We start from the raw sequence: 23,358 nt of genomic DNA, 5'->3' as shown, positions 1-23,358 counted from the left end.
TTGAATTTGGCAATCTTGCAAAAATATTCTGAATAATTGCTGTTTCTTTTTTGTATTTAAGTTCTGGATTAAAAAGTGTCTGAATTCCTCATTTATGCTGACTTTGATGTTCTACCTACTCATGCTCACTGGGATAAAAAATGTAGGAAATACAACATAATATTTTTTTTCGTATGTAAAGTAGGCTAGAAAGGAAAGGACTTGACATGTGTCCCATACTTGGACACCAAACTAAATAACATTTTCTTCATTTGAAAGGTTCTTCATAAAACCACTGATTACAATAAAGAACCTTTATTTTTTTGAGTGATGGGAAAATATATTTTTACAACCCAACTGCCATGTCAACAACAGGTCTCCACATGAGATGTGGGCCATCCTAAATTTGACCACAACTATAGCACAAATTTTCCATTATTATTATTCACACTAGGGCTATACAATCTCCTAGTCAATGACTTATGTGCCTTATTATCTGCGGTCCAGAGCAATTGAAATGTAGCGCCTCTGCACGCCACGCATTTTATTCTTCCTTTTTAAAAGCCGCCCCAGGCGTTCGTGACGGGTGATCAGACAGAACGGGAGCGCGCGCAGATCCGCCCTCCAGACGCCATTTCTCGGACGGTGTGGGGAGCTGAAGCAGCTTTTACACCAATCCAGGGAAGGAACAGAAAACGCAACAAACAGACACTATAAAAAGTCCTCTAGGTCGTCTAGTGTCGTGGCAGCGTCGTGCCTCATATAGGGGAGCGCCGCGCAAGGAGGGAAACTTTCTGTTGCGAGAATATTCAGTTGTGTGTGAAGACGTGTTGCGGGCCGCCATTTTTGTTACAGCCTTCGAAGTCTGTTGGGAGTCTAAATAAGAGACAGAACTCTTCCGTAATTTCTGTTAATACACGAAGAAGGATTAGTTTTTGGACGCGACCGACAAACGTCGCCGTGTATCGTCATGCAGAGCGATTTATTAACATATTATGGCGTTGTTTGTCTCATCTTGAGCGGACGATAATTGAGGACCGCTAACGTTAGCTGGCTAACGCTTTATATTGTCTCATAAGCTGCAGCTACTTTCACGGAAGAGAGAGCGGAAAGGGGAACTTTAATTCTAAACACGCGTTTTTGGGTTCGTTGCGAACTTTTGGCATTGTTTAAACCTGTTTTATGCCCGTCGTGATTCTTGTGTTGGTGGAAATTTAGCGATGCATCAAAGTTGGTTGACGCCAGTCGCAGCCTGTCTGGTCAAACGTCAGGTTGCGGTTCAGTAAGACTGTCAAATCAAAAAGTGTTCGGTCTCTTGTAAGAATAAGCGTTTGTTGTTTTAATTAATAGCTTTTTTACTGTTTTCTTTTAATTCATTGGCCACAGTTGTATTTTGAGCAAACATGTCGTCTGCACGGTTCGACTCCTCGGACCGAGCCAGCTGGTATTTCGGGGCGGTTTCGAGACAGGAGGCGCAAAATAGGCTACAGGGACAGAGACACGGGATGTTTTTGGTGCGAGATTCCTCCACCTGTCCTGGTGATTATGTACTGTCAGTGTCCGAAAACTCCAAAGTTTCTCACTATATCATCAACTCTTTGCCAAACAAGAGATTCAAGATAGGCGATCAAGAGTTTGATAATCTACATGGACTTTTGGAGTTCTATAAAATACATTATCTGGATACGACCACCCTGATAGAGCCAGCGCCAAGGTAAGAGCTTAATTTCGTTTTGACATCGTCACATCATACACCCCTCTTCTCACTCATTTCCCTCCCCTTATTATGGCAAGCCGTATAAACATTAATTCATCGAAACTAACTAGGATCTGTTTTATGCTGCCAGTTCTGTTGTTTTTATTTCTTGTAAATTTTTTCCAGTGCCGAATAATAATAATAAAAAATATATATTTGTACAGATGTATAATATTTGCAACTAGTTACAAAGACAGCAGTAGTGACAAGTCATCTTTTAGTGCTTTTCCACTGCGTGGTACTACTGGGGACGGCTCGGTTTGTGTTTCCCCACAGCCCCTTTTACACTGCAATTCCGGAAAATACACGGATAATGTGTCCCGGCAATTAGTGATGCACAGATCTTGATAATTCATGGCTGATTCCGATACAGGTTGCGTATTTAAAGCAAAAAAAAAATTTATTTATGGCTGGTCAACCGGTGCATCCCTACCGGCAATTGTTCCTGGGTCACGTGACATTAAAGACACATGTACGAGTCGAAAATGCTAGGCAATGAACCTGTCAATGTTACTAGGTCCCTGACCCAGGATCAATTCCGGAATCAATTCTGAGACTTGTTTACGTTCACACAGAAGGTGACCCGGCATGGTTCTGGCAATTTTCCAGGTCCAACGTGCAGTGTGAAAAGGGGCTCACTGCAGTTTAATATCGCTTTAGAGTGGGCAGGATTATTCACATGTTATAGTTGCACCATTTTCCACTGAATGGTACGGTTAACTTTTGGGGGGTTTTCCACTGGGTACAGTACCTGATGCCTGGTACTTTTTTTTTTTTTTTTTTTAAAGTTCCAAGTGAACCGTACCATTACCAAAACATGACATGTAAACTCTACTGATTACTGATTGGCCGGAGAGAATCTTCACTCTACCTGCGTCATTGAACTAGTGACACAAACACAGATAGATTTAAACTGTTTTGAGCGAGCGCACCTTTTTTAACAAACCAAAAATGGCTGTTTTATTGTCTGTTGAGAAAGTTCAGATTTTCCTCTCACTGATTGCAGAGGAGTGAATCCAGCGAAAGCTTGATGGGCGACGTGGAATGAAAAGTTTTTCATGAGTCCCAGCAGTAGAGGCCGCGCAACAATAACGACATGTGAACCATCCAGCCCACTCTAAAGCGGTATTAAACTGCAGTGGAAACAAACTGAGTTGAGTCGTACCGTACTGAGCCGAGTTGTAGCACACAGTGGAAAAGTGCCAAAATGAGAGGAACATCTGTACTTCCTCAGACTAAAAAACACAACTTTTTGGTTGTAAAAAAAAAATGGTGTGATCACTCAAAACAGTTGCGTTCGATCCTTGTGCTGATTTAAATCTAGCATTTCTGTTGTGTATGTGTCGCAAGTTCAATGACGCAGGTAGTGACGATTTTCTCTGGCAGAGTTTATATTACACGTTTTGGTATGGGTCACTTAGAACCTCAACCGTGGTGGTACAAAAAAAAATACCATATAAGTGAGCCGTACCATGCAGTGTAAAAGTGCCAGAGAGAGCAGTGTATTCAGATAAGCCCATTCTTTGATTAGTAGTAAATCTCCATCACATTCATTCAGACAAAGCTGCATCTAATTCGCAGAGCCATAGTTCGCCAACAAGCTATGCAGTATCAAGCTCATAATAGAATGTGATTCGTCTGAGATTTATCAGTGTGATATTGCGTAGCAAACGCAATTAGGCTATTTTAGCGAAAGCCTACTACCTCTCTCATTCTGTACAAATCCAAATGTTTCCATATTCACAATGTATCTGAAATATTTATTATGTAAACTAGAGGCTTTGTTCACTCGCTTTTTCGACATAAAACATCCTTAGGCTATAACATCACAGTGAGGCTGTGGTTATGCTGAATGGCACAGACTGTACTACGGACTATTTAAATTGAGCGGTGTAATTGTTTAAGCATCTTTAACTGTATTTTATTTTGATAATGAACAGGTGCGATGTCAAGTTAGCAAAAATCTTATGTGCGTGTGAGTCAAAACTGTAAAGCTTTTGCGAAATAAAGAAAACTGCTTTCTTTTCAATGAATTTCAGAGCCCGTTACAATGATCCAAACACGCATCACACTTTTTTTGTTATGTTTTGTTACTCTATTAATGATTTAAGTGAAATATATAACTTGTGTGAATCCGTGTTCTACATGATCCTGACATTTTTGCTGGTTTCAGACACACAAAAAGCTGCATATTACCTGCCATTAATTTTCACATAAATGTAGTCCTAATGCTTAATTGGCAGTTTCTCCAAACTGGCCAAATACAAATGAGACAGCGATAAATAAAAGATGGGAACAAGAAATATGGCAACGATTCCTATTTCAAAGAGAGCGCGTGCAGATGAGGAGTTACTGAGCTTGACGGAAAAGTAAACCGGACGCAACACAACCGTGTTGCGACAGGTTTAGTCTGTGTCTATACAGGACATTTGAACTAGTGTCTATACAGGACATTTGAACTCTGTGTCAGTACCTCACAGACCGGGTCGTGTTGTGCTGCATCCAGTGTAGCATCTCTGATTATCATGAGTATTTAGTCCATGAGACAGGGTGTATTTAACTTTCTTATTTAGGCTATTTTCTTGTTCAACTGCATTATTTCTTTGATATTTATTTTAGTGGTTTGCAGGTGGCGTTCACTGACAGAAGTGTTCAAATAAACACGAACTGACGAGTTAAATAGGATGTGTTAAATGAGTGAGACAGTGCTGGGCTGATTACATATACACATGCGCGTACATATAAATGCATGGGCAGTTTAAGTCAGCTTTAATCACCTTTTTGGTAATTCCATGAATTAACTCACCACGACACTGCTTTCTTGAAATTCACTTCTTGTCATGAGAAAAAGTGACAGAAGCAGTAGTTGTGAGTGGGTGGCCATCCTAACCCCTACGTTAAATATTTTGAATACGTTGAATAAACAGAAAAAAAATTATCGCCTTCGTTAACGAGCAAATTTTGACACTTAATTTTATTTTAGTTTACTCGCGAGTCAGTCAAGCTTTATAATAAGATCATACTATTTATTTGAGTAATTAGAAGTATACCTTGATAACCATGTTTGAATGACTATTAGTCATTTTAACTAAACATTTTAACTGGACTGGTGGTGGTGCTTTTTTGGTCATTCAGTGTTTCTGTAAAAAAAAAGAAAGAAAAAAACTAATAAGATAATAATAATAATAATAATAATAATAATAATAATAATAATAATACGATTCCTACTAATAAAAACTATAAAACAAACCAAGGATTAGAGCTGAAACTAACGATTATTTTTTTTGTTGACTAATCTAACGATTATTTTTTCAATCAGTCGACTACTCTAACGATTATTTTTATTACAATAAATCTAATGTTCTTTTTTTTAATTAGCTAATGAATCCTTCGGATAACTTTACAAAAAAAGTACAACTTATAATATTTCAACCTTTATTCATTTTCAACCAATGTGGTTGAATTTTTTACAGTATACAAAAATAAAGAGGCAAATAAAATTATTTTACTATGGTAAATATGAGTTCATGATAGCGATTTAAACCACAGTAGCCACAAATTTACAGTTGTCTGAGACGTCATGAAATGTTCTTTAGCATCACAAACCATAAAATGTAGTCAGGGTTCTGCTATGGTTTAGCATGGTTTCCAGAGATCTGGGACCGTATTCATGAAGAATCTTAATGCAAAAAGTAGCTCCTAGTGACAAAATTCTTAGAAATGTGGGCGTTTACTCTTAAAATTAAAGAAAAAATCCTAGTAAAGAAAAAAGTAATTCAGAAAGTATCTTAACCCTTAAAAGAGGTCTTAAGGTCAAACTTGTTAGGAGCACAGACGAGGACTTTTAAGAGACTTAAGAGTTTCTTTAGCAGAGGAGAAAATGGCAGAAAGACGAAGAGGCAGAAGAAATGTGTTGCAGACAATGGATGACAGTGAGTTAATAAGACTCTATAGATTAGATCATGCAAGGATCATATTTTTGAATGATCTTATTAGAGACGTGCTAACATCTCCGACACAGCGCAGAAATGCCATAGCACCAGAAATTAAAGTAATCACTACATTACGATATTTGGCAACTGGGAAAATGCAACAATGCAATAGTGATGACCGCCACTTAAATAGGACAGCTATCACTGTAATTGGAAAGAGTGGAACAATTTTTATCATTCTAAGCCAGTCAAATACCTTATAGGAAATTAAAAGCATGGTAAATAAAAAAAGGACATATGTGTGTGTGTGAGAGAGAGAGAGAGACAGAGAGAGAACGGTCAAATAGGAAAAATTACACATGTAAATTCAAAGTGAGAATTAGAATAGACCCTATACTTAAAATCACACTTTTTTTTTTCTTCTTGGACAACCAACCAATCACAGTCTTCAAAAGATTGTGTCATACATAGCAACGGGGTCAACCCCACCTCCTCATTAAGATCTAAGATGAAAGTTTTTGTCTTTCCCTTACTCAGAGTTGCTCTCAGATCGGTCCCGAATCGCTCTTAAGCTAAGACTCCTACGTAAAAGTTTTTTTAAGCTAAATTAAGAGTTTTCTGAGAGGATTCTTAGAATCTTTATGAATACGGGCCCTGGAGCTGATTTTTGGTAGCTCGGTGGCCTGTGACTGTTGTCTTTTAAGGGGCCGTTCACATATCGTGTCTTTTGCGTGCTCTAGTTCGTTTTTTCCAATGTAGGCGCACGGTATACGCGTTCAAAACAGGCGCGTCCGCACCGCATCGAGTTAAAAACATCTAAACTTTTCAGAATGCTGCAAGTGCACCGTGGGTCATGTGACAAGAACTAACTAGGGCTGGGATAAACGATTATTTTTTAAACGATTAATCTAGCGATTATTTTTTCGATGCATCGATTAATCTAACGATTACTTTTTCCAGACCGATTCGATTTTGATTATCTCCCCATTAATTGACTACTAACAATTTATACATGTTGATTTACATATCTGAATGAAAAAAAAACATGAATTCCTTAACATTACAATATATGTTTATTGCTCTTAAAATTACAAAATAAAAGACTAAGAATGCATTACTTTGCACTTGTATAGAGATAGCATTCAATAAAACCTTGAAGCCTTAAACACATAGCTTACTGAAACAAGCTTACTGAACACATAGGGCCTAGCTTACTGAAAAAAGTTATTTCAGATGAAACTAAAAACTTGATGTCTAGCAATAAAAAAGGTCACCCAAAATACTTGTTTAGAGCAATTGAAAGAATACAGTAACCAATGTAAACTTGAAGGCTTTAAGCTTTATGCTTTTCCAAAAAAAGAAAAAAATAATTAACAGTGGGAGCCAGCAGCCTGTCGTGGAGAAAAAAAAATCTCAGAATGCTCCACGTGAAACTTTCGTGTTCCGCCCTTTTTCTATCGTGTCTAATGATTTTGGTTAATATTATGCACGAGGGAGAGAGAGAGAGCAAGACAGCGCCCGTGTAGTTTGAAGACTGTGAGTGCGCGAGCGCGCATGAAACTTTGGTGTTTCGCCCTTTTTCTATCGTGTTTAATGATTTCAAGTAATATGCACAAGGGAGAGAGAGAGCAAGAAGCGCTCGTGTTGTTTGAAGACTGTGAGTGCGCGCGCAGCCGGGGCTCTCCACCTCATACACGCCCACTCAGGCGTCACTCACCGATCAGATAAGGCTTTGAACAGGCGCCAAAAAAAAAGATCAATGCAGAAAAACTCCTGGATTGGTTATATAACGTTGGACAGAATGTTGATCCGGCCATTGCGTATATTCACCGCACATAAGGTAAACATTTTGCAAACGTTTTTTAGAGAAATAAAAACAGGTCGACGAATCGATGTGCATATTTTGCGTCTCCGTATTTTTTGCGTCGACGTCATCGATTAACTCGACGCGTTGTCCCAGCCCTAGAACTAACCAATCAGTTTCATCCTTTCCCATAACAACGTTGAAAGCTCAGCTAAGATGAAGGAACTGCTGATCATAGCTGTATATGGATTGTCATTTTTAAATAAATTTAGTAGCAGAGCTACTGCAAGCGATTTTTAGTGCTGCAAATCCATTTATCCTTTGCTGAAATTTCTGCGTCTTCATGGAGAGAGCATGTCATGTTTGCTTAGCAACGGCAGACATCCCAGGGGCGCAACTGCCCGAGCGCTTTGGAAAGGAGAAAGCGGCGCGACTGGTGTTTTTCACGCGTTTTTAGGCACGATATATGAACAGCCCAGAACACGTGTTTGAAACCCGCACCAACACAGACTTAATTTATTTTTTTATGTTATCCTTACTTCAGCCGCTACAGGACGTGTCCCATATATATGGCCCCCATTTGGCCACCCTAAATTAAGAAAATGTCCATAGTGGCAATAATATATATTTATGTTGATACAAGTCACATGGTTGGTTAAAGTCATGCATTTGGTTAAACAAAATCGATTTTATTGATTAAAGTATGAGGATAATATTTGACAGTTTTGCATTACCGTCCAAAATTGGTATCATCAGAAATCTTGGCCATCTGATATGCTGATAGTAAATTGAGAAAAGGACTGATCACTATTGGCTTGCATATGAGTGATTATAAAATATTAGTTCAATAAAATAGGTGTTACTGGTTTTAATGAATAACTGTTCAGACGGCTTGCCATATCTTTGCTGGTTTTTCTTCACAATTATTCTTATCCTCAGATTATTATTGTCAAGATGATCAATTGAACATATCTGTAATTCCCCTGAATTTCCTTCCTGTATGTTTTAAAATGGTCTCATTGAGCTATGCAATAAAAATAAATTCACTCATTCCTGATTAAGATACCAGGAAGTTAACTACATGTGAAAGTGCACATTCAGTAGTGGACTGGATATTACAAAAGACGAACCACTTGGCAAGAAGTAGATTTAAGCATTTCCCCTTTGATGTTCTGTTTAAAATCCCCCTTTTCTTGTTGATTATTCAATCCTAAAAAATATTTCATCATTGTAATACAGGTACCCCAGTACCTCTCTGCCCAGTGGTCCTATTCAGCCATCCGGGGGACTTGGAGATGATAACCAGGAGTATGTGCGGACTCTTTATGACTTCACTGGTAGCGATGCTGAAGACCTTCCTTTCAAGAAGGGTGAAATCCTAATTATTCTAGAAAAGCCTGAGGAGCAGTGGTGGAGTGCCAAGAACAAAGAAGGCCGAGTAGGCATGATTCCTGTTCCCTATGTAGAAAAGTTGGTGAAGCCTTCGCCTCAGCCCGGCCATGGTTCCCGTAATTCCAATAGCTATGGCATCCCTGAGCCAGCACACGCCTATGCTCAGCCTCAGACTCCATCGCCCATTCCTCCCATCACACCCGGCGCTGTCATCAACCCACTGCCTTCCATGCAGAACGGGCCAGTAATAGCGAAGGCAATCCAGAAACGAGTGCCATGTGCATATGACAAAACTGCCCTAGCACTGGAGGTAGGTAGCTAAATTATGGGTTTCTGTTAACCAAAATTTGCGTTTGGCACCAGCTGAGGTGAATCTGCAAGTTTCCATTGTTTTATTGATGAGGGATAATAACGAGCAGCCACCAAAACCAATACATTTATTTCTTTCAGTTTACTAATTAACAAATGTTATTCAGTAAGCATATATTTTTGCTGGCTAATCTATTGGTTGATTTATAGTAATACAAGATGCAGTACTGGCTGCCATAGACACCTAATGAAGCTATTTCTCTATCATTCATAAGATTTAACTGGTGCAGTGATCACACATTTGAAGGGACTATTTACCCTTCATTACTTTAGGTCAGAGGGTGCTGATAGCATGGAAATGTGAAATGACCAACATTTTCTTTAGATGACACTTGACAGCTCAGCTCTGTTTTTGAGGGACTTTCCTTAAGACAGACCTATAAACTTGTGAAAAATGCTTTAGGAGAAAATAAAGCTTGTGTTTGTAGGTGTTTGTTCCTGTGCTCACTGACTTACAATAGATGTTTAGCATGTTAGACTATTTTCGTTTACTTCTACTTTCCATAGTTTGCCATTTGCACGAACCACACGTGTCTAAGAACTGTTGCACAAAGACTCCAGTTACTGATCATTTTTGAGTGGGGAGGCTCTATTTTCTGTTTAATTCAGTATCATTTATTGTCATTGCACCTAGCAAGTTCCAGTACTCCTCAGTCCGTTTCTACATGCAAGGCCTTGTCCATTTGTAGGAAGTATTACATAAGCTATGTCTTAGTCAGCCTGAGAATGTGTCAGTTGATTCTGGCAGGTGCAGGGAAAAGGTGGGGAAGTAGGGCTGCACGATATTGGGAAAAAATTACATTGCGACATTTAATTTTCCTGCGATATGAATTATATATGATATATATTGCGATATGAAATCTATTTTTTTCATACACAAATGGGGTGAGCACACTTACATTCTCATTTTAAATGATTTAAACATCGACACAATCATGTCAATTGATAAATATATGTCCGAGGGAGAGAGAGCAAGACAGCGCTCGTGTTTTTTGAAGACGGTGAGTGTGCGGCCGGGGCTCGCTCTCTTCTCTCTTTCTCTCTCTCTGTTTCTCTCTCTCTCTCTCTCTCTCTCTCTCTCTCTGGCACTCTCTCTCTCTGCCCTGTTAAACTGACGGGACTTAAAAACACTAAACTTTCACTCTATGATGGTTAAGCTGTGCAATTAATCTGCGAATCACATTCGTCAAGGGACGGGGAGCAGCCGGCCCGTACAGTTAATGAATAACGGATCAATTACGACAGCCTACATCGCACATTCTGCAATGTTACTATCGTGGATTCGGACATCGCGATATCGATGCTTAAACGACACATTGTGCAGCCCTATGGGGAAGAATGTCTTTTTAAAAATAATTTATCTGTCTGCTGTATTTTTACATGTGAGTGCAGCTTATATATGGAAGTAAAGATTTTGACCATTTGTTATGGCCTTAAGCAAAATGGTCTGATTTTGAACAGTTATTTCAAGCAATTTGGGAAAATGAAGCATGTGGTTATTATGCAGAGTCCAAAATAAATTATCATTTTATAATGCTTAACATGCTTCAATAGTGATTTTAGATAGGAGTGGTATTTTCATCAGTGTTTTAATGGATGTAGACCAGTAACTGTACTGCTTTATGACTTCCATATCTTTGAAAAATGTTGTTCCTTCTGTTGGGCAGGACATAATCTTTTCCACAGGCTTTTCCTTTGTTTTGTATATTAGGGTTTGCTAACGTCAGAGCTTTCACAGCGCAGTATAAAAAGCTAGTAATATTTTTCTTCTAAATGCTTTAAAAGACCTGTACGTTATATATTTTTTCCGTTCATCTTGTTGTTGTTTTTTCTTATAGGTGGGCGACATTGTGAAAGTGACTAGAATGAACATCAGCGGTCAGTGGGAAGGGGAGGTAAATGGCCGGAGAGGTTTATTCCCTTTCACCCATGTGAAAATATTGGACCCCCAAAATCCAGATGAGTGCGAATGATCTGGGCCATGCACTGTCAGCACCCCGCCAGCTCGCCGGCTGCCCCATCGAGTCACCACCGGTATTACGCTTGCCTGCCTTGGGGCTCAGCCGTGGCGCATTTTTCAAGCAAACCATTTGTGTGGCTTCTGACTGTTTACAGCTCCGAAATCAATCGGTTCTTAATCCCCCTCACTTGGTTACAGGTGAATCAGTATTTTTTTGTTGTGTTGTCTGCCCTTAATATTCAGTTGTTTCCTCGCATTGCCCATCTGTACCTGTGACAAGGTGAAATGAGGCCTCCAACATGACCTGAGCCTTCTTGCCACTCTCCTGCAGTTTTCTGTCTTCAGCTTTAACTTTTTCCAGCTAAACTATGTTGTGTTAAGAAAGGGAAATGAGGATGATTTATACCCTCTGGTTTGATTGCCAAATGTTGACGCAAATTTGTTCTTTTTTGTCTTTTGTTAGATTTAAACAATTCTAGTGATACTGATCTGACCTTAGGTAACAGCCACGACTTGAAGATAAAGGCAGGGTATTACAGTGGCAGGTTCTTAGCGTAGCAACAACTGCATCACTCCTTCTGATTGACCTTAGAAACAGACTCACCAGTTAAAGTCTTTTTATTTTTTCCCCTCAGCTAGTATGTGGGACTAGTCTACTGTAGCCTTTTTATTTGTGCCATAATAACTTGTCTGCAAATTGCATTCGTAGTGTAGCTAGATGGTTGTGGCTAGACTCTGTTTTTTTCTTTTTTCTTTTTTAATGGTGAAGGGCTTGCCTGTGGAGCTTTTTGCATCCAATTGTGATGCCTTAGATGCGAGATTGGGTCTGGTCAGAGTAAAAATGCACCTCATCTATTCCATTGGACAAGCTGGAAATGTCACCTGTGCAATCATGAGCTCATCTCTTGAGGACTGGATTCAGTGTCTGATTCTCCTACTCTGTGAAGGTGGCAGTTATGTTTGGATCTTGCTCCATTTCATGACCGTTACTGCACATCACAGGGTCTCTGCTATAACTTTGATGATTTCTGCCCAACTTTGATTCAGTAACCTGTCATAAACATGACTTTTAGGTTTTGTCCATCTGTAATCGGTTTCTTTTATTAGCCAGGTGTTACTGTGTGTTGAAATAAACTGGCGTTTTCTTAAAAGGGATTTAAAAAGCCTGCTGGTGGCCTCTGTGCATGACCTTCTGGCCTAGAGGGATTTCCCTCTTAGGTTAAATGCTGCTTCATGTCATGTCTTCTGTGTCTGTCTGTTGATTTTTCTTCATTTTTCCTTTTTGAAATTAATGAATCTTTGTCTGGTTTACATCCCTAGCATCAATTAAGGCTAAACATTCATAGTAAGCAATAGACCAACCCGTATCTTCCACAAGTGCTCAAATAATTTAAGGTTTCATATACATTAAGTTTTGTTTTTTTTCCCTAAGGCTTTAACAGTATTACTGTTTGTTTCACATTACAAAATATCCATGTGGTATCATTTGTTGAAAATTAAAATGTGTGCCTTTTATTTTCTTACATCATTTACATGTTAATATTTCCTATGGTTAACACCCGTGCTGGTATTACCCATTATGTACAGAACGAGTAAATAAATTTTATGTCTACTTCTCTGTGAGTGTTTGACCAACTTTCTGTGAATATGGAGTTGCCATGGTTATGAATAACCTGAAAATATTAGGAAATACCATAGAATTTAATATAATTCTAAAATGCTGTGGACATTGTGTTATTTACATGCTAATGCAAATGAAAATCCATCCCAGCAGTCTCTGCTACATGGAATCCTAAAAATAAAACTTGTAATCACAAATGGATGCTTATATAAAAAAATCGTCTTGAATTAAAGGTATAATCTCATCGTCTCATCAAGTCAGTCATCATTAACTCATCCTCAAGTTGTTTCAAATCTATGAATTTCTTTCAGATGTTGAAACTGATTAATAAATTAATAAATGTTGGTAACCAGTTGATGGTAGCCATTGACTTTATAGCAGGGAGAAAAAATGCGATGGAAATCAATGGGTTCCGTCACCTATTTTGCCAACATATTTGAAAATATTTTTGAGGGTGGGTAAATGATGACAGGATTTGCATTCTTGGGTGAATGATCTCTTTAAATAGAATGGGATCCCTGTAAACAGAATTACAGGTGTCATTCTGGAGACTTCTGAGTCCTAAAGTGGGTCATGTCAAAGCTTTTGTTCAACCAAACGGTGACGTAACAGCCTGTTTAGAGACAGTGTTCAGTATCTGGAACAAGAGGTTGGTTCTCACTTGAATTTTTTATTAGCACCAGTTGTGATTGTGACTGTGCCCTGGAGACAAGACATAATTAAAGAATTTTAATGAAGTGTCCAAAAAAAGAAACCCTGTGCTATGATGACCTAGAGAAAGTTATGAAGGTCAAGCTTTGCTTTTCCCCCCAGTAAATCAGGAGCCCTTCTTAAAAAATGTGTATCTGTGACCTTGATGTAATGTATGCATCAACATAATTATCACAAGAGTTCAAACATGATTGGTGCAAATTGGGTTCCTTGTGGTTCAGGTTCTTTATAAGTATTTGATTGTGTTTTCTTGTCTGTTGGCATGGATTCATCAGAGCACTGTGTAGCAACTGGTAACAAAGGAATATTCAGGGGAAGTTTGTACACAACAACCTGGAGGCTATTTAAAGGTAAAGTGTGTAATTTCTTCGCCACTATATAACAGCAACAAATGATAATCCGGTCTGTTTGAGCAGCTCTATTATATTCATAAGGTGATGATGAGTCGCAATTACAGCTACATGGATTGCAAATCTTGTATTTCTCATACAAAATGGGTGGTTCCTAGCCAGAATAAGCTGCAAACTGGACCAGACTGGTTTAAGTTAATAGTCAAAAGTGTGACTAAGCGGACGTAACAACCTTTGTTGAGTCAATTTAAATGATGAAGGATGGGAGGAATGAAATTAAATTATGATGGTGTAGAAATTACTCCACCTTCAAAGTGGTCTCCATGTTTCAACTATGTAATAAGTTCCCAAAAAAAGAATTTCAAATGATGTAACCTACTTCTAGAAAACTTTACGAATTCAAATATATCAAACGCTAGGTTTTGTTATTGAGAAACATGCACTCACTCTTTAAAGTCAGCTAAATGTTATTTGCAAGGCATTTGCTCATGGCTTTTAGATGATAGTGTTGGTTTAAAGATTCTTTCAAACAGGTGCAGATAAGTTTGACAGCATCAAACCATTACCCAGGACTGTGTATCCTATTTGGAAGCCTGGCAGACACTGCAATGGAGGAGCTAAAAATAAAGCAAATTGCGCAATTGTTGCTGGGCTTTGATATTTATTGACTGATATTTATTTTAGGAAGCTTTCAGAGGGAGAAGTGGACTTTATGTCAGTTGAATCAGAGGCACAAAAGTAAAAGTAATTTGATTTATTTCAACATTAAATTAGCATTGCATACATTTCAGTGATGACACCTTTTTTGCTGTTTTTATATGAGAAAACTCCAGATTTACATATAAATTGCTTTTTTTAAATCTTATAAAAGTTAACCAGAGGAAAATTAACCCTCTGGCCATCCAAGATATAGATAAGTTGAATTAGAACAGATTTGGAGAAATTTAGCATTACATCACTTGCTCACCAACAGATCCTCTGCAGTGAATGGGTGCCATCAGAATAAGAGTTCAAACAGATGATAAAAACATCACAATGATGCACAAGTAATCCAAAGGATGCCAGTGAAGTGAAAAGCTGCATGAAATAATTCTGTTTTTAACCTCAGGAAACTGTTTCTTACAGCTAAAATATGAGTCCTCTATTCGTAAAGTTGTCTAGTCTGAATATGGAGAGAAATCTGCACAGATCAAGCACAGTTAAACAGTCCAGAACTGTTCTAAAGAAATATGTTGGTGGATGTAAGAGGACTGGAAGAAATATTATTATGGATTATGCACTTATAGTTTTGCCAGAATTATGACTTTAAAGGCCAATTTATGATTGATTATGTTTGGAAAATTCTGGTTGTGGATTTGACACTATTCATGTAATGCATGACATGGAATGGAAACATCAAATGAATTAAATCAACAGTACAACATATGTCCCGTAAAAACGGCAAGTCTGTCTGAATTTAAATCTATTTCACCTGAGCATGAGATGTTGTTGACTTGCTGCACAGTGTTATTTTATTTTATTTTTTTATTGAAAACTTGCATGGTTATTTTAACTAAAAATAAGAACCCTCTCATTTTTGCTGTTTAGAAAGCATATTTTGAAAGCATAATACAAGGGCATAACACTGAGGATAACTGCGAGTCCTCTTCTCTTCATCGATACAATTTGATAAAATTTGATATCGATAATTTAAATGTGATATCACCCATCAGGATTGATGAGGTTGATGAAGGCCCATTTCAGTCCATCACCAGCCATAATGAGTGTCTTGCTGCAAGGTAAACCTCATCTCACAGAAAATCTGTGCAAAACCAGTCTGTGTGTACAGATTGACAGAAGTGCTGATGTCCTATATTTAGTCTTTGATTAGTCTCAGTCAGCTGAACTTTCAGCACATCTGTGCAAGGTAATTATGATGATTTTTTTTATTGGAACAACGAAGAAAGTACATGTTTCCTAGTATCATCTTATTTTAACTATTGAAATGACAGTAAAATTGTGTAAAATCTGCATATTCTTTGTTATTTTAATCAATTTGGTTATCATTTTGCGATGTTAAAATTATTTTAAAATATAAAATTAATGGTAAATTTGCAATTCTGTTGATGCTAAACCAGCATAATCAGCTTTTTTAGCTACTCGGACACACAAGAAACATTAGAACAGCAGGCTGTATTATTTAATCAATACCCCTGTTTCTGTTGCAGAGTAAATGTTAGCAGAATGTTGTCTTTATGTTGTCTAAATCAATCTTGATCCCTTCCAGAATCTCCACGGCACATTTGGGAGTGCTGATGATTAAACATTTACAGGACATACGCCGCTGCCTTCTGCTGTGGAAATGAGGCCATGTTAAGTTATCGTGCATCCCCACTGGCTCTCTGTGGGATCTGGGTCAGATACAGAGTCAGCACCGGGGATCACTTCAAGCCCCAGAGATCTAACTCATCTCTGCTTCTCTTCCTATACCCTGAGCCCTCACCTAAGAAACTAAAATGAGGATAATGTTTTACAATCAGCAGGTTTAAAACTCTATTATAATAGTCAATATGCAGCCTGGTATTACAATTCAGTGCATTTTATAGCCAGTAACCTCAGTGAACACTGAGCAATCAATGTTATACAATGTAGGCTATCCAATGTGAGAAATAACATGACTAAAAAGTCAATAAGTATAAACTGACGTCATAAGCTGTGGTACAATAACTGACATTCCTAGACTTATAGATAACTCGATATCCTAGAACATGTCTTAATGTAACCATAGCATTGGGCCTGGGGTAATAAATATCACAAAAGATGGAGGTAAAAATAACTTTAATGTATGCGTCTTTTTCCATGGATCAAGGACGTTTTACAATTGAGATACAGCGATCCTGAAGAAATATCAACTCACTGAAGTCTTATTTTTTTTTTACTTAAGTATTTAAATCAAAAGTTTCTCAGAACTAGTTTTGAAACTTGTTTTTATAGAGATACTGAGGTTTCAAGCAGAATATTTTTCAGAACTGTGATTTAATAGAAAACATTGGCTTTTTCCAGCTCACGAGTAAAATAGACAAGTGCCTAATCTGCAAGCGAAAAGTCTCGTTTCGTGATTCTCGCGAGATTGCTACCACATGACTAATCTTTTAGAAATATCGCCATCTACTGGCTAAAGAAAATGTTCCAGGCAGGACCATAGAGGGCACGACCGTCTGTTTTTAGCTGCCAATAGAATTTCTCTTTAAATGAGTAAGGTCTCTGAAACTGAATATAAATGTTGGGCTACACCCATTTAGCAACGATTATAATACGAGCTATCAAGATTAGAGATTTGTTCATTTACTGTGTTTTCATATCTTGCAGACCTCTTAATTCTACTCGTCCCAGTTATCAGATAAGCAATACTAGTTATTTATTTTCACCAAAAGATTTGTCTCCCCAGCATTATGCTTAACCTTTGAATTATCAAATGTTTGCAAGAATATTCTCTCTCTCTCTCTCTCTCTCTCTCTGCTACTTTAATTTATATGATTGAATTATAAGCTCTCCAGCAGTAGCCTACATTAATAGAACAGGATACAGTGTATCTGTTTTTCAAATAGTGGTCTTGTTTTAATAATTTGTTAGATTTTATATAGGCCTAAACTTACCTGTCTTTCCCATAGAACTGAAATCTGATGAATCTGAGGAAAGGGAGAGACATCACAGCAAGTGATTTCCAAGAATCAACTCACCAAAGCGACATGTAGAAACATCTCACCCCTCCTGAAGTAAACCTATCCCAGTGAGCTGGAATTCACTCTGTGCCTGAGGCAGTGACGAAGCCAGGATGTTATAGGGGTGGCCTGGGAAGGGCCAGCAACCAGTCTTCATTATTTTAATATAAAAATGTGTTTGACTATAATGTACTGGACTGTTTTAGTGCCTAAAACACAATTGAGTAGAATTAATTTCTACTTAGCTGTAACTGAGATATTTCTGAATTACATAAAGTAATAACTGCAAAGGGTTACACGGACCCTGAGTGAATATGACAATTTTTGTATTATTTCTCACCTCCAGGTATATTCCAATATTGCAAATGAACTTAAACACCAATTCTGCCTCTTCTTGCTATTGTACCAACAAAAATACCCATCTTGGAAAGTTTATTTCTTAAGTGAAAGTAAACAGTTGAGAAAGAAATCGGATGTGTAACATTATAATGGATGCATTGTCTCATAAAGTGACCGTGCCTACAATTTGTCTTTAATGTTAATCCAAGAAAATAAAATAAATAAAATCACTCACAGCTCTTGACTGATTTACTTTGTAGTTTTAACAAGAATTTATCCACAGTCAAACAAAAAAATATTCAGACACCAGACTTAATTGTTTATATTGTTCGTGGGTGCAGGATACTATAATTCATGTAAGTGAGTATAGCAAAATAAAGTGAACTGTGACATATTATACCCCAAAATTCTTCATACTGTAGACTACCAGTGAAATTGATTAAAAAAAAAAAATCTAATTTGGGACCAAAAATTATTCAGAGACTTTGACCTGACCGTGTTTTTTTCTTTAATTGCAACCTTTTCACGCCACAGACTGAACTAAATTAAGCATTGCTTGGTAATTGTTCAACAAAGTATTGATAGTTGTGTAAATATCGTCATACTATCAGTTGTCTGAAGTTCTGGTTGATTGTAATTCATTACGTATCTTTCAGTCAAAATTAACTGACATTGTCTGGATGAATTTGTAAATCAAGATACCATTTTCTAAACTATAGCAAATAAACTGTGATAATGTGAGAAAAAGGTGTCTGATTAAGTTTTTTTATTTTGACTGTACATTTTATTTTGCAGGGCTATTTTACATTTAATTATTCGGTTTCTGTACTTGGACACCTAAAAACGAGAAAAAACGTAAACATTGCATAAATAGCACAAATAAAAAATAGGGCGAACATACAAAATAAACATTTTCAAACAGGGCCCACTGGTACATCCTGCACCGGGGCCCTGTTAACCCCAGGTACAGCCCTGGCCTTGGTCACAGTAAAACGGCTGATGGGACAGGAAAGTGTGTTTTACTGACTAATAACATCTCATCAGACCACACATCACAGTTGTTCTACTGAAGCTGATTTGGCTGCTGTAGCTTTTCCGCTCGTATGACTCGCGACTGAAGCTGAGGTGAAGCTCAAGTGTGCATCTAAAAATTCTCCCATTTGATGTGGTCATAAATAGATATGTCAGTTCCACATTTTAATAAATGCATTTGTTGTAAAAACAAAAAAACAAAAACAACAACTGTAAAACATGTTGGCCAGAACTGACTATGGAAGTAAGAATTTAAGAGGAAGTAAGAACTGTTGTGGTTTTCTATGTGAACTATTACCTATGAAAACATCCCCACTGTGCTGGACTCACATGCTGTACTGTATGCATTTACAGTGGCTAATTAGCTGAATTTACAAACCGAAAACATTTTTTTGCCAAACAAATCTAGTTTTATAAGCCTCTATTCTATAAACAGGGATAAGAAGTGTATTTTTAAAGATGGTCAAATAGACATTTATTATAATTGGGTAGATGCCACTTCTTGTTGCTTGCCAGTTAACTGTCATTTGTCAGTTTTTGTTTTGGATGTCTAGTTCACGAGTGCCTACTCCATAAACCAAGACTGAACAAATAGATTTGGAATACACCTTAAGTACACCAGTAGAATTAACTCACTCCCAGTACTCTGTATTTTTCCCGTGGCCGACCAGAATGTTATGTAATACTTTTTGTTAAACATTAGATGGCAGTATTGAGTTGATTTACTAAAGCGGTTTGGAAACACACCCAGACTTGCAGGCAAATTGTGCCATTGCACCATATCAATGTTTAACAGTATATTGCCATGATTTACTCTTCATACTTGGCCCTTTGTAGAACTGCATTTAAAAGTGCTGCATTTGCATTTCAAATGTGATCGCTCACTTATAGTTTATTCGTGTTTTATCTTATATCCTAAATTGTGTTTAGGACTCTGATATGTTGGAAGGCATTCCAGCACTAAACCAGCATAAACCACACACACACACACACACATGCTATTAATCCTTTGCTTCAAATATCACTTTTGTGTAGTTTTTATTTTTTTATTTTTAGTAATATAATTACTATTACAGAAATGTAGCTAATATAATTAGTAATATAAGAATTTATTTTTGGAGTGATGCTTTAACATCTATGTAAAGCATCAAACCAGAATAAACAGTTTCAAAGGCAGATAAAATAAACACAAATTAATATTTAATCATTCATTCTAATTCTAATATATATATATATATATATATATATATATATACAAATTATATATTTTAAAATTTTAATTATAAATACTTAATTTTTGCAATCTGATTACGTAATTCTGTTTACATGTAATCAGTGTACTTTATATTTGAATTTTTATACATATAATATAATTTGTTAAATTGTGAATATATAAGGGCTACTTATCCTACTAATCCTGCAGTGTAGTTATGTAAATAAATAAATCGCAGTGACACATTAGTTTTGGATCAATGCTTTAATAATAGATTAAACTACATGTTACTCTATGCTGTCAATACTGAAGGCCCAACCTAATATTAGTCTTCCTACATAATGAATTAGTCCCTGAGCAATTTTGGGGGTACTGTGACTGTCTAGTTCCGACTTTGTCCTTTTCCAATCACAGACCGTCACACATGCACATCCACACACACCCCTGTCCTTTTGTCACCATAAAACCTGATCTGCTGCTAATTGTGGTGCTGGCAGGATGCCGTAGCCATTATGGGCCGTCTGTGCAGCGGGCTCTTGAGAGAGCTATGGCTAGATGAGCCGCCACTGCACCACATTGTGGGACGGCTGCCAAAATGAACTCCGAGACCTCTTTGGTGTGCCCTTTGGGTCAGCTTACACAGCAGCACACCATTCTGCTGAAATCCCTGAATTAATGCAGAGAGAGACGAAGGGAGTGGGGGGATGACTCAAGCGAAAAAGGAGGTACACAAAGTGGTTCTCACTTTTATTTGTGGTGTCAGTGTGGGGTAGTCCAACACAAGGGGGTTTACAAATGGGGATGAAATGTGAGAATGTTTGGGGGGGAGGGGTGACGGTCGCATCCATGTCATGTGTTCACTTTCATTCATTTGATGGTCTTTAAACTGACTTGGATCCAATAGTGCGGCCTATTTTCTTTTAGGGTTGTGGGTATTTCAGTCTCTGGGTTTGTGTCAGCTCTTCACTTTTTGACCTTGCCCTGGGCGGCCACAGCCTCCATGGCTTTGCGCACCGTTTCCTCGTCTCCCAGGAACTGCATGGGTTTGATGGGCTTCAGGTCCTTGTCCAGCTCATAGACGATGGGAATGCCTGTGGGCAGGTTCAGCTCCATGATGGCTGCGTCTGACATACCTGTGGGCACAGGTGAACATCATGTCACATACATTGAGTTTTCACAGCCTCGACCTTTCCTTGACCCCTGAAACCTTTACTTCGTACAGTGCATTGCCTTCGAGGGAGAGTGCTGAACCTTTCTGCTGAAAGGTTGTGCTTGTAAGAGGAACCTCCTCATCTCTTCTATGTATGAATGTGGGTCCCTGTGTCGTCTGGTATCATTTAGGCCAGGCAGTCGAACACATTCTGTGTTTTTGAATGCTGTATGTACTTGTTCCTTGACATGCTGAGCTAACTTGAAGTTCTGTTATATAATCCATCGCCCGATTGATTCCCTGAATAGTCTTTTAACTAAATGCTTGGTTGGATGATACTCACTTTCTAAGTGCTTGACGATGCCACGGAGGCTGTTGCCATGAGCTGCGATTATAACATTTTTGCCGGCCTTGATCTCAGGTACAATAACCTCATTCCAGAAAGGCAGTGCACGAGCGATGGTGTCCTTCAAACTCTCGCAGATGGGAAGCTCGCCCTCTTTCAGACCTTTGTATCGTCTTGACTGGTGAGAGATAGGAATGGAACATGATCAGACGTGGAGCCAAGCCATCATCAGTGTTTACATTAGTGACGTAAAAGCGAAGTGTCACATGCTAGACACGTGCATCAATGAATAATGCCAGAATTAAATGTATGAATAATGTTATAATGAATAGTTAAAGATTTATATATATATATATATATATATATATATATATATATATATATATATATATATATATATATATATATATATATATACATACATACATATATATACAGTATATATATTAACTATTTGTTTAAACATTTATATGTATAAATTATAAAGTATATTGTTACATTGAAACATCTATTTACACACACACACACACACACACACACACATATATATCTATATATATATATATATATATATGAAACATACAATTTATATTATATTAATTATAAAATATATTGTTATTATGTAATATTTATTAGCAAATATTTATTTAATATTTATCATTATATATAAATAAATAAAAAAATAAATAAAAAATACATATATATATACACACACACACACACACACACACACACACACATATATATATATATATATATATATATATATATATATATAATGATTATATATTGTCATATTATATATAATTTAAATCATTTATATTAAAAAAATATTTATATTAATATTTAAAATTTTTATCTTTAAAATCTGATCTCTTTCTCTTACCTCACTGATGATCTTGTGATATGAATGGTCCTTATCCATAGGAGGAGGGGGAATATCAAATGATCGGCGCCAGATCTTGACCTGCTCCTCTCCGTGCTTGGCTGCCGTCTCTGCCTTGTTCAGACCAGTCAGACCACCGTAGTGCCGTTCATTCAGACGCCAGGTGCGCACTACAGGCAGCCACATCTGGTCTGTGACCTCCATGATGGTCCACAGAGTCTTGATAGCGCGCTTCAAAACGGAAGTGTAGCACACATCAAACTTCATGCCTGCATCTTTGATGGCTTGAGCACCTCGCTTTGCTTCCTCCAGACCCTTTTCACTGAGATCTGCATCAAACCAGCCACAGAAACGGTTCTCTTGGTTCCAGGAGCTCTCGCCGTGGCGTACAATCACTAAACGATGAGCAGCAGCCATTTTGAACAAATTTGGGTTTTACTACAGAATTTTCCAGACTAAACCCACCAAACACAGCCCTTTTTCCTGTTGTTCACACAGTCTGTGAAAGACAGAGAGCCCTGCTTGCCTGTGCTATGCTCTTTTTATAGCATTCTGGTATGTGGCCCATCATATATGTCAAATATATTCTGCTTTGAACCAATCAGAATGTTTCACTCTCAGAATGACAGCTGAACTTACCAGTTGACTCTGATGTGTAAGGGGGGCGGACCGGATATCAATCTACTGCTCGAAGGGCAGAGGTCGTGGACAGATTCAAAATAGCAACATGACTTTTAAACTGAGAAGTGTGGAATAAGAGTGCAAAGATCAGAGTAAGCCTTAGATCTCAGAGGCCATCAGCAAACACTGGAGCTCA

General features: G+C 37.7%; 3 protein-coding genes across 3 annotated transcripts in view; 2 read left to right on the top strand and 1 right to left on the bottom strand.

Annotated features, from left to right (window-relative positions):
• The window catches only part of LOC127986179 (60S ribosomal protein L17), a 232,369-nt gene that overhangs the window by 175,126 nt on the left and 33,885 nt on the right, over positions 1-23,358 (top strand). The window lies entirely within an intron of this gene.
• Positions 572-12,810, top strand: LOC127986175 (crk-like protein). Its single transcript, XM_052588428.1, has 3 exons — positions 572-1,693; positions 8,711-9,173; positions 11,071-12,810. Exons 1-3 carry the CDS (start codon positions 1,383-1,385, stop codon positions 11,203-11,205), a joined length of 909 nt encoding a protein of 302 aa, XP_052444388.1. The 5' UTR covers positions 572-1,382; the 3' UTR covers positions 11,206-12,810.
• On the bottom strand, positions 20,886-23,097 carry LOC127986178 (phosphoglycerate mutase 2-like). The gene is made up of 3 exons (XM_052588430.1): positions 22,542-23,097; positions 21,653-21,833; positions 20,886-21,292 (listed from the first exon to the last, which is right to left on the bottom strand). The coding sequence occupies exons 1-3, from the start codon at positions 22,956-22,958 to the stop codon at positions 21,123-21,125; spliced, it is 768 nt and encodes a 255-aa protein (XP_052444390.1). The 5' UTR covers positions 22,959-23,097; the 3' UTR covers positions 20,886-21,122.

Source organism: Carassius gibelio, chromosome B21, assembly GCF_023724105.1.
Source record: "Carassius gibelio isolate Cgi1373 ecotype wild population from Czech Republic chromosome B21, carGib1.2-hapl.c, whole genome shotgun sequence".
Lineage (NCBI taxonomy): Eukaryota > Metazoa > Chordata > Actinopteri > Cypriniformes > Cyprinidae > Carassius > Carassius gibelio.
Note: the sequence above shows the minus strand (reverse complement) of the source record. Positions and strands in the feature narration are given on the sequence as shown.

Coding starts and splice junctions, on each gene's coding strand:
- LOC127986175 (XM_052588428.1), top strand. CDS start 1,383: ATGTCGTCTGCACGGTTCGACTCCTCGGACCGAGCCAGCTGGTATTTC. Junction 1,694..8,710: donor CTGATAGAGCCAGCGCCAAG/GTAAGAGCTTAA, acceptor ATTGTAATACAG/GTACCCCAGTACCTCTCTGC. Junction 9,174..11,070: donor AAACTGCCCTAGCACTGGAG/GTAGGTAGCTAA, acceptor TTTTTCTTATAG/GTGGGCGACATTGTGAAAGT.
- LOC127986178 (XM_052588430.1), bottom strand. CDS start 22,958: ATGGCTGCTGCTCATCGTTTAGTGATTGTACGCCACGGCGAGAGCTCC. Junction 21,834..22,541: donor ATCACAAGATCATCAGTGAG/GTAAGAGAAAGA, acceptor ATCTCTCACCAG/TCAAGACGATACAAAGGTCT. Junction 21,293..21,652: donor CATCGTCAAGCACTTAGAAA/GTGAGTATCATC, acceptor CTGTGCCCACAG/GTATGTCAGACGCAGCCATC.